The sequence below is a fragment of the Astyanax mexicanus genome, chromosome 12, assembly GCF_023375975.1.
Source record: "Astyanax mexicanus isolate ESR-SI-001 chromosome 12, AstMex3_surface, whole genome shotgun sequence".
Lineage (NCBI taxonomy): Eukaryota > Metazoa > Chordata > Actinopteri > Characiformes > Acestrorhamphidae > Astyanax > Astyanax mexicanus.
Genome location: NC_064419.1, coordinates 12,343,279 through 12,355,687, shown reverse-complemented (window position 1 = coordinate 12,355,687; position 12,409 = coordinate 12,343,279). Strand labels below are relative to the sequence as shown.

Below are 12,409 nucleotides of genomic sequence, written 5' to 3'. Positions count from 1 at the left end.
GGCTGAGGCTGCATGTTTCCTATATATCAGATAATGATACAGCCTTATGTTATGAGTTCCCACAAAAAATATAATCCTTAATGATTCTTTAATGTTTTTAGAACGTCAAAAGCAAGGGTTCCTAATTTAGCATTCCTGCAGATCTGGGATTAAATATATTTCACACCTGGCTTCAGATGCTGCGAAAGTTCTTGATTTAAGTGGATCAGGTGTGATGGAACTCTGCATGGTGATACATTACAGCTCTGTAGTAAATCAGGACTAAACTGGGTAAGAAATGAGTTTCCACCATCTGCTATCTGAGGCATGTCCATGCATGCACTGAGATAATACATTTATAATGTTGTTAAATGGAGGGTTTTGCAATTTGAAATGAAATAACGCTGCATTTAATACTTCTAATGGTTAAGCCTCCTCATATCCTCTTCATGTTATTTTGAGGAACCAATAATTTTTATTTATTTACCTGCTACAGACTTTGCATTCTAATATCTCAATAATTAAAGCAATAATATGTATGTTAATCACCATTTTAAACCATAATTAAGAGTCCAGACTTATTTCTGAATATTAAATCAGATAAAATCCTGATGTAGTACAAAGACCACAACAACAATTTTATACCTATTACTAACATTTTGTTCTATAAATCAGGTCAGAATTAGATATATGGAATTTAAAATTCTTAATTAAACCATTCTAAATGTTAAACTGTTTAAAGGACTGACCCAGCACAGCTACATTCTGTAAATAAAATCATAATATAATAAAAAAGGGAAAATTAGTACAACCTGTTATTAACATGTTATTATGTTAGTTAGAATGTGTTTATCTCCAAGAAAATACAAATATATATTAATTTTCTCTATATTACTCTTTAATTTACGCTTACACTGCTTGTAGAAATGAACAGATGCTACTCACCCCGGATTCTGGATCTGTGGATTCTGGATCTCCACAATTCACTCAGTGCTCAGTGATGTGAAAGGAAACGAAGGCCACTGTTTATTGATCATTGAAATATTATTTAATTCAGATACAAGACATGAACTGGGGATACATGCAGTCAGCTTGGGTTTCTACACTCTACAATATGATACAAATAATGCATCTGAAGTTACAAAATATAGAAATATTTACGACTATATTTACAGAACATTTACAATACTACAGCCATAACTTATAGTACTTTTTAAAATCACTGTACATACATAGAATCGAAAGATAGCATTATTAAAATGAGGACTTTGGAAAAGAAAGTATATTGCATTTAAAACAGGACTATACCAAACATTGCTATGCCCAAAAGCGAATGTAAGTGATCTTAAAGTGTCAGTAATAAGACAGGGTGCAAGCAATTAGAACAATGGCAACTAGCATATGGTGTTATTTATAAGGGTTATATGAACTGGGTCTCACGTGTGTGTGTGTGTGTGCTAAAAGAGGAGAAGAAAGACAGGTTTAAGGAGAGAACAGTGAAGGGGAATGTTGCGTTGAAGCCGGGGTAGATAAGATTTGCACTTAAAGCCAAGTCCCCTCAGTCTTCACTAAGCCGTGTGGCTGAGCTGGTACTCTCTCAGTCATCTTCACATTTACAGTAACACAAATGACCTTAAGTTTAAGACAACTCTGAATAAAGATTAGAATACAATAATGAAAGCCAGTTATGATAACCAACCAGTATCGGTATCGCTCGTCTCGGAACAGTCCGGCGCGCGCTGAGCCTCGCTACTCGTTTTCCAGCCGAACCAGAAGGTACATTGCACATTCTTATTGCACGTTTCTACAAGTGAACTTAAGTGTTGTCGAATATACAATACTCTATGTAATATTCAAATAGGTAATTGTTCATACATGAAATCTTTGTGCAGTCTTCTGTCACAGTAAACAGAGGAGAGAAGGTCCAGAGGGCATGATCAAGTTTTCTCGGTTATAATTTGATCATGCGTAAATAAGTGTACAATCCATTCAGAAGTTAGAAGTTATTAGTATAAGTACACACACACACTCAGATACACACACGCACACACACACACACACACACACACACGTACGCAAACAGACAGACCGACGCACACATACACACACATTCCCAAACATTCCCACACACACAGTTTTTCTTTCTTATGAGATGATGCAGTTCTTACTCTTCCGGCGTTTACGTGTGTGTAGCTGGGAGTGACCACCCATCATAGTGGGGCTATAACGCTGTCGCAAATCCTCGTTGTCGAGATAGCGCACCTGCACAGGCCGGGGGATGGGTTCACCCATGAAGTATCCTTCGTCGTCGGACGCCTCAGACGAAGAGGAGCAGGTGGAGCAAAAGTGATCTTCGTCTTCGGCCAGCTCTCCATACCTGCCCAGGAACTGCCCTTGTCTCGGACCCCCAGGGTCCTGCAGGGTAAGATCAGAGGTGGTCCGAGGACAAGGCCTGAAAAACTGCTGCCTGTATGCGTAATTTCCCCCAAAAGGATCACGCGACATCCTGGACGAGGGCAGCCTCTGAAAGTCGTCGCGGAACCTCTGCACAGGGTCACTAGGGTAGTTCTGGTTTTCAGCAGCCAGGTGAAGAGCATTGTCAGAGCGGGAGCGTCTGGAGCGGTGGTGGCCTTTGTGACCCTTGTGACTCTTGCGATGGTGGTGTTGCCTCGGCCTCTGCTGCCGCGGAGAGTCTTGAGTGTTGGCTCGCCGCGGCCGCGGTGTCACTACGTGAACATTGCCCATGCTTCCCGCAAGGCCCATTCGCCCTTTGGCTTGCTCATCAAAGCTTAGCCCTCGAGGCGAGTCCCAGTAGAGCGGCGGAGGATACCTTAGTCTGACAGGCATTCCCAGATCGGCAAGAGGTCTTGGGACTGATGACAGGGATTCAGTGCTGCGGAACTGCATGGATGAGTTTAGAGTCCCCATGGCACTCTTCTCAGATACATTTACCCCGGAGTCCTTGCTTAAGTCAGGCATTGAAAAGCGGGAAAGATGCTCCTGGCGCCTAGTGGTCCCATCCAAAGAATTTCCTGCATAGAAACATAATGATCAGAAGCTGTACAAAGCAGAGATGCCCTCTTCATGTTATGCAACTTGTAAAAAGTTGTAAAAAAAAACAAGATTTGATCATGAAAACAACTGAAAGGAAATACTCCAAGCCAATGACCAAGGCTTTAATTAAAATTATAAATAAAAAATTAGGAGTGTGCTCAAGTTACCTGTAGCGTAGGAAAGGGCCAGCGAGTCCGCAGATCCTCGTGGTGTCTGCTCCAGAGGTGTCAGTTCACCAAAACTGGGACCAATGTGGTGCCTGCTCCTCAGAAGTGGGGGGCGCATGTCTCTAGGGAAGCCCTGTACGCTCACACTCCTCTTGTCTAGAAAAGCTGCACCCCGACTTGATACCTCGTTGAAGCTCATCTGCGTCTTGAGTTTGGGTGGATGGAACTCAGGTTCTTGACCGTGATGCATCCAGTTCTCGTTAAAAGAGTGCCCCCTCAGAGCAGCCATAACTGGAGGCTTTTTGGGGTTGCTCCCTTGTTGTTCTTTGTGCCAGGACTCGGGAGGGCTCACGACCTTCGCTGGCTGACTAGGAGAGGGTGGATAAGGGGTCCGGATGCTACACTGGCTCCGCAGCTGATGAGCATTCGGGGAAGGGGACGGATCTCTTTTATTGGACTCGTAGGAATACGGTTCATCCCTGCTCATCCAGACAGACTGCTTGCGGTTCAGGCTTGGAGAACGACTTGGGGTCCTGCTCGGGGTCCGCGTTGGCGTGCGGTTAGGGGTGCGGCTGGGAGCAGGGCTCGACACGCTCAGCAAGTCCATCTGTACGGCGAGGGAGTCCCCATCTGTCGAATGCCGCTCACCTGTGGCTGATCCCGAGCCAGTCGATTGCTGCCGCCCCCCTTCTGCCTTGTTCTTGGTCCCTTGCTTGCCAATTCGAGCACTGCGGCGTGACTGGCGGGAGCGGGCGCTTTGAAAGGCGGAGTCGGAGGAGTCGGACAGGTCGGGCTCGTCTCCCTGGCTGCAGAGGCGGGAACAATAAATGAGGCCTTGCTTGGGCAGAAAGGGACGACCCAGCAGAGACTGGCGGCAGCGAGCGCAGCAGAAACACTCTTCGGTGGCATGCCAGTGTTGACCCTCATAAGCCATTTGGCCTTGGTCTATGCCTGAACAGGGGGTAGAGATACAGGTCAGTTGCTGCATGTCTTTTTTATATATTGTATACACATGGATAGAGGCACCCCATGCCATGGCGCGCTGCCCCGGTCTGTCCCAGTCCAACGCTGGCCAGCTGGGACAAACCAGGGCTGTGTGTCATGGAATGGGGACCCTGCCGCAACACGGACTTAAGAGACACTAAAATAAAGCGACTAGTTCCCCAAAGGGGCATTGATTATGTTTATTTGAGTTTGTTTGGATGCGGTGGAGGGCATTTTTTCCATTTGGGTTTTGTGTCTCTCTGAGCCTCCAGACTACATGCCCTTATTCCCAGGGGTGCTGTCAAAGTACACACACAGAAGTGTTCAATGCATGTGTAGTGTCATGAAACATAGATACAGATGCTCCTAATTTAATAGTGTCCTGCAATAATCCACTAATCCCACGCAGTTCCTACAGATATTGCAGTAGGGATGGAAGGTTAACAGCATATCCAATAGCATCTCACACATTTTTAATTAGAAATAGCTCTAGTGAAGTGGCTGGCCATGGCATAGGATCTGTGACTTCAAGGCAAGGCAAGCTCTTGAGATGCCAGCAGTATCTGGATGAACATTGTCCTGTAGAAATAGCACACACCTTTTCTGAAAGAGTAAACTTTCAGCACTCGCAAGATAAAACCAAACTTTCTGGGTGCAGCTATTAATTTTTGAATGATCAGTGTATTGAAACACTCTAAGGTTTGTGAAGATAAGGACATTTCTGGGGCTATGAATGTTACTTTTTGATCTTGAATATTATCAGTCACCTCATTCAGACCCTATAATTCCTATTGGCCAATGAATTTTAATGTGGAGCTTAATCCAATTCATAATTTTTCTTCTTTTAGTGTTTTATCTAGTGGGAAAAATTCAATTACCATGTGATTACCAGAATGATAGCAGCTCATTCTAGAATTTCCTTCAGGAATTCACAGGCTCAAACTTTGCGAACTTACAGTAAGTTTAGCCAATGTGAAAACTCTGAGAACATTACAGAACACCATAACTCTCATAATATATCTTAGTATATTCAGACAAGTAATGCCTTTAGTTTCTTTGCTAGCAGCAATCGTTTAAAATTCTGCTCTGACAATGTTATGCTCTTGCCAGCACTGCCTATTTATTGCACTGCATAACATTGATGTGTTTCAGACAACCGGCAGCTGAACTCCAGCTTCTTATCTAGAGAAAACAACATTCTAAATCGTTCAATAAATTATCAAGGGGGTGCGCTGTATGGAGACACGCTATAACAACAACAACAACATCAGACTGGAATTACCAACCGTGTTCGATTATTTACAAGAGAAAACTGAAATATAAAAAGACAATAAACACAAAAACAAATGGAATGTCCAATGGAATGGACTCTTTTCACGGCATCCAGATATTTCCCACAATGCCGTTTGCTGCTTGAGCAGTGGTAACCTAATATTGGAATAAGACAATCGACATAATAAACAGTAATAAACATTTACCTATATGTTCTCCACACGCGTCGCAGTACTCTGCGTAGAGTGACTCGAAACAGTTGCAGCAGTGAGGTCGTCCCTCTCGCATGATGTAGCGCTGACCACCTAGTGGTGCCGCGCATTCATAACAGCAGAAATGCCTCATGTGCCAGTGCCTCCCTTCTGCCTCTGTGCACTCATCAGCAAAGATAATCTACATGTGGTGGGAGGAAAGAAGAGAGAGAAAAGAAAGAGTAGTTATTTGATATTCACTTACGCACCAAATTTATTGCATTATAAGATGCACCATATTACAAGATGCTCTATCAATAAACCTCTATTTTCCGGTCTATTTTGCATACATAAGGTGCACTGGATTATAAAGCGCATTTTAAGTAAATGTGTTAAGTTAAGTAAAGCTATGTAAAGTAAACAAAACTGCTATAAAAAAAGACTTTCTTTTAAAGTCAAACAAGCGCTGGATGTTAATCTACACAGATTTCTCTCCTGAAAGCTATTTGGGTAAGTAAAGCACATTCATTTATTTTACCGAATTTCTCCAGCACTAAGGCTGGAGCATTAGCATTAGCGGCTAACCACTCCAACAGTGCTAGCTGGGGTTTAGAGCAGGCTACAGGCCGATAATACCCCTGAACAGAAAAATAGCAGTTAGCAGCTAATGCTAAAGGTATTCCAGTCCCGGTGCTGGGGATTTTTACTGGAACTCCTGTATTACACTGCACCTTAGCAGAGTGGCTTTACTGCTCCTTACAACCTGACTGATAAAATTCATACATAAGACACACTGAATTAAAAGATGCACTGACGATTTTTGGGAAAATTAACGGATTTTAAGAGCATTATACAGTGCAAAAAATACAGTAATTTTCTACTTGATAGACAGACAGCTTGTGGCATCAACAATTGATTGGCTGAAGAAACCAAGAAACCCAAAAAGTTACTCTTTTCTCTTACTGATCCTCCTCCTCTCTTTTGTGACCCAGAAACTAATTTTGTGGTGCCATCTTGTCATCTGTCCAAATACCAAGAAGACCAAAGATATATGTCTTTTGAATTGTATTGTGAATGTGTAGAAACCCCCTGCTGCTAACCCCGGCTAGCACTGCTGGAGCAGTATTTGCATTATGCGCTAAACAAGCTAGATATTTCCCTGTTCAGAAGTGAGTATTATCTGTGTGTAGCCTTCTCCTAAACCTAGCTAGCATTGCTGGAGCAGCATTAGCATTACCCGCTAACCGTGCTAGCTCTGAGACAAACCACTAGCTAATGTCGTCTTGGCTTACTGGAACTCTCAGGCTTCCTCAGTGTAGTTTTGGGGCAGCTAGCTAGTTAGCCTTAGTTCTGGATAAATCTGGGAATCTAAGCTTTCTGTAAATAAACGGAAGCAGAGCTGAAGAAGAGCTGAAAGGGAGCGTTGTGACTGGCCCCATTTATCAGTAGTTAACATAATTTTATATCAGTAATCCTATTTCCCTAATTACTACTGCTCCTTCTCTCCATTCCTCCTCCTCCACCTCCTACTTCTCTAGCAGTAGGAAAGAAGGAGGAGTAGCACAAATTTCTGGACGCAGCCCAAGTTACTATAAGAGCCTGAATATTAGTGAAGGAATACTTAAAGAAGAGTTTGGTGAAGAAGAACATCTTCAGAACAAGCCTTAAACCTGGTTCAATTTAGGCTATGTTTAGAGTACCAGGCAAATTGATGAGGTAAGAAAGGATCCCAGGATAACTTCTAAGCAACTGAAGGCCTCTCTGATATATATATATATATATATATATATATATATATATATATATATATATATATATATATATATATATATATATATATATATATAAATAAATAAGAATATTGCTAAAGATCATGTGGAGAAGCCAGAAAACCGAAATAAATGAAAAGAATTATGTTTGGAGAAAGGAGAATATTGTATTCCAGCATAGGAACCTGATCCCATCTGTGAAACATGGTGGTGGTAGTATCATGGTTTGGGCCTGTTTTGCCTTCATTGATGAAACATTGAATTCTGAATGATATCAGAGAATTTTACAGGAACATTTCAGGATGTCTGTCCATGAACTGAATCTCCAGGGGTTTTCTCTGAGCATGGGAACTACAGTATCTGTGGCAGAAAGCTGGAGTTATGGTACAGACCTCATCGCATGCTGAGCAGCGTGGCTTGAGCCGTTCAGCGTGGTGGCGGCCGCAGTAGATCTTGCCGTCCTGGTTGAAATAGATGAGGTCCACCAGCAGCTCGGCGCACACACAGCAGACGAAGCAGTGAGGATGCCAGCACAGTCCGTGGCCCACTCGGGAGGCGAACACCGCAATATCACCACCATTAATCTGCCCTCCACACTGAGAAACACAAAAACAGAGCAATATATAAAACTGCACACAGCACAAGGTATCAATTCACTGGCAGCAGCTCTGCTGTATTACGTATTGACTACTGTAAATCATGTATTCAGCTACATTTAACAAAATTACATTCATCAAACAAATTAAAGCATATTCACTATTAAAGAAGAAGAAAAACTGCAGTAAAGCATTCTGTAAAATTTTTTTATATATTTTTCTTATTCAATCAAAATCACAAAGGTTGAAAAAGTGAATTTAATTATATTGATGAAATTAATATATTGAATTATTTTTTATTGAATTTAACAAAAGTAAACGTAATTTACTAAATTATTTTTGTTACTTGCAATTTATTGGATTAAGGGCAGTTGTGTTCACACACACAAACACTCATCAGGGGCATAAATGTTATGGATATCTTGGGCTTTAAGTGATTTTATGTTAATAATGTATATTGTTGTTTTTGTTTTTATTTTTTATTGGAGGAATAAAGGTGCATTATGCTGCATTTAATCTCGACACTTTACCAACTTTTAAACATGGTGGTGGTAGCTAGGTAGGCTGTTTAGCTTGAAAGCCAAATATTGACATGACATTCACCATCAGGAGAGGTATACAACAACAACCAGCATTTTAATATCAAAGTAAAATTGAAAGTCAGAACTCTCAGCCTCTAGGTAATAATAGAAAGCTTCACATTCTATTCTAATATAATAGGAAGCAAATGCTAATATGGGCAGGCTAATGCTATTTGAATTATGCTATCTTTTCCCACCATCATGAATTATTTGTCGCAACATTATATATTTTTTCATTTAAAAAAGGCAAAACAAGTAAGTCAATTCCAAGTGCTGTAAAGACTAAAGAGTGTAAAGAGTGTTTCTCTTTACTGAATTATTTCACACCTGTTCACAAACAGCTCCAGTGATAGTGAGAGGAAGAGGGCGGACGGTTCCTCTGCCCAGGTTATCTCTCTTTCTCTGATTACTGAAGATCTTCAGCTCCCTCTTCTCCTCTTCATCCAAAGAGTTACAATATCTCACCTTCAGACATACACATCATCATCATCATCATCATCATCATACACATTATCATCCATATCATCATCCATATCATCATCATCCACATCATCATTATCCACATAATCATCATTATCCACATCATCATCATCATTATCATCATCATCATCATTATCATCATCATCCTATAATCTACATAATCATCATCATCATCATCCACATCATCATTATCCACATCATCATCCACATCATCATCCACAACATCATTATCCACATCATCATCCACATCATCATCCACATCATCATTATCCACATAATCATCATTATCCACATCATCATCATCATTATCATCATCATCATTATCATCATCATCCTATAATCTACATCATCATCATCATCATCATCATCATCCACATCATCATTATCCACATCATCATCCACATCATCATCCACAACATCATTATCCACATAATCATCATCATTATCATCTTCATCATCCTATAATCTACATCATCATCATATAATCTACATCATCATCATCATCATCATCCACATCATCATCCACATCATTATCATCCACATCATCATCATTATCATCCTCATCATCCACATCATTATCATCCACATCATCATCATTATCATCCTCATCATCCACATCATCATCCACATCATTATCATCCACATCATCATCATTATCATCCTCATCATCCACATCATTATCATCCACATCATCATCATTATCATCCACATCATCATCATTATCATCCTCATCATTATCATCCACATCATTATCATCCACATCATCATCATTATCATCCTCATCATCCACATCATTATCATCCACATCATCATCATTATCATCCACATCATCATCATTATCATCCTCATCATCCACATCATTATCATCCACATCATCATCATTATCATCCTCATCATCCACATCATCATCCACATCATTATCATCCACATCATTATCATCCACATCATCATCATTATCATCCACATCATCCACATCATCATCCACATCATTATCATCCACATCATCATCATTATCATCCTCATCATCCACATCATTAACATCCACATCATCATTATCCACATAATCTACATCATCATCATCATCATCATCATCATATAATCTACATCATCATCATCATCATCATCCACATCACCATCTACATCATCATTATCAGTGTTGGGCACGTTACTTTGAAAAAGTAATTAGTTATAGTTACTCGTTACTTCTCCAAAAAAGTAACTAAGTTACTAACAGAGTTACTCCACTATAAAAGTAACTAGTTACCAGTAAAAGTAACTATCGTGTTACTTTTATTATTCGCCTGTCAAAAAAAAGGAAATTAATTATGTATTTACTATTATTATTAGAAAAATACCAAACGATAATAAACCCAAAATGTTGACAAAAATATAATCTAACGAATTACAAAAAATAACGAAATAAAAAAATTCTTCACAGAACCAAAGAAAATTACTAAAACATGTAATACTGAAAAAAACGGAAAAAACGCGTCTGGGGATGGAGTTAAACAAACCAAGCCACACTCAAAGGAAATATGTATATAAACAAAACAAAATAATGGACAAAAACAACAATCTAATGACCGTTAAAATGGTATTAATATAACAGTTTCACCAAAAGAGAATAGAGCTTAGATCGGCCCAAAAAATCCGACCCAGCCGGAGCCCGTGCACGTTCTGCCCAAGCCCGAACCATGAACTCATTATGAGCCCGAGCCAACCCAAACCATAAACTGTCTGTTTTCGGGCTGATTGAATGAGTGAAATATAATCAGAATTATGTTAATTAACACTGAAACATAGCATAAAACTATTATTTAATTAAAATGATTTTTAAGAACAGCTACACACAGTGCTGCAAGTCAAACGCGGAGGCGTTCACGTGCCCCCAGAGCTACGTGATTACATTTTTCATTTTATTATAGTTTGATTCAGTAAGTTTTAATTTGTTTTTAGGGTGGGCTTGCTAGTTTTTATTAGTTTTCACACATCTCATCAGAGAGATCAATCTAATAAACGTGAGAGAGAAAGAGAGAAAGAGAGAGAGAGAGAGAGAGAAAGAGAGAGAGAAAGAGAGAGAGAGAGAGAGAAATATTTGCTTGTTCGCTTTAGTGAACAATAATAATTGGTTACTTAGCAACATTGTGATTATCACACCAGAGCTTTATATAAAATAAAAATAGGAGCCCGATTTTGGGACGGTCTTTGGGTCAGGTCGGGTTCTGGCAGAGAATCTAAGCTCTAAAAGAGAAAGCAGCAGCACCACAAAAACCGGAGCAGCTAAAAAGAGCTTAACTTCCTTAAATCGGAACTTGGCCTGTCCACTGCAATCACTGAATTGATTAGAGCAGCAAATCGTCACAATTGTGCCACACTTCACCACGCCAAGGCACAGCGGGCAGAAGCTCAAGTTCACCGGAAAGAGGAGGGGTTAACCAGTAATGGTGTTATAGTTACAGTCGGAGTAATTAGTTAGATTACTCGTTACTGAAAAAAATAACTGCGTTAGTAACGCCGTTAGTTTTAACGCCGTTACTCCCAACACTGATCATTATCCACATAATCATCATCATCATCATTATCATCATCCACATCATCATCATCCTCATCATCATCATCCTCATCATCATCCACATCATCATCATCATTATCATCCACATCATCATCATTATCATCCACATCATCTACATCATTATTCTCAGTAATGTAATTTAAGTGAGTTATCAATTAAACTGCTATTATATTTTATGTTTTATATTCTTCAAAGTAGCAAGTAGCACTCTTGTTTAGATGACAGCTTTGCACATCCTCTCTACATCACCTGAAATGGCTTTCAGTTAACATCTGTGCCCTGGGAGGAGGTAATTACTTTCATTTCTTACCTCTTAATGTGTTTGAGAGCATCAGTTGTGAAGTAGTGAAGAGGTAGAGTTGGTATACAGTGAATAGCTCCATTTGAGTAATGTTCTATATTCCATATTATGGCAAGAACTACTAACTAAGTAAAGAATAAATGAAGGTCAGTCAGTCTGAAAAGAAGAATTTTGAAAACTTTCAGCGTATCCTTAAGTGCACTCGCAAACGAGAGCATCAGAAATGTAAAACTGATGAAACTGGCTCTCATCAGGGCAGGATCCAGGAAAGGAAGAACAAGATTTTCCTCTGTTACACAGGATACGTTCATCAGAGTTACCAGCCTCAGAAATAGTGTATATATCATTATCTGATCGCTTTTTAGCACAGTGTTTCTATAGCGTGTATCATTTATGCATGTTCTAATATCCCAAACAGACGCACGACACCCCAGAGACTGTGTAACCTGTTAGCACACTTTAC

General features: G+C 40.0%; 1 protein-coding gene across 2 annotated transcripts in view; it reads right to left on the bottom strand.

The window, feature by feature from the left end:
- Positions 1–1,004: 1,004 nt before the first annotated feature.
- Positions 1,005–12,409, bottom strand: part of prickle2a (prickle homolog 2a) — a 97,674-nt gene continuing 86,269 nt past the window's right edge. For both annotated transcript variants that reach the window (XM_049485733.1, XM_049485732.1), the window contains exons 4-8: positions 8,921–9,058; positions 7,809–8,012; positions 5,663–5,849; positions 3,201–4,151; positions 1,005–3,011 (exon numbers count right to left, since the gene is read on the bottom strand). In XM_049485733.1, coding sequence (XP_049341690.1) covers positions 2,125–3,011; positions 3,201–4,151; positions 5,663–5,849; positions 7,809–8,012; positions 8,921–9,058 — 2,367 coding nt within the window. In that variant the 3' untranslated portion in view covers positions 1,005–2,124. The remainder of the gene's footprint in view (positions 3,012–3,200; positions 4,152–5,662; positions 5,850–7,808; positions 8,013–8,920; positions 9,059–12,409) is intronic.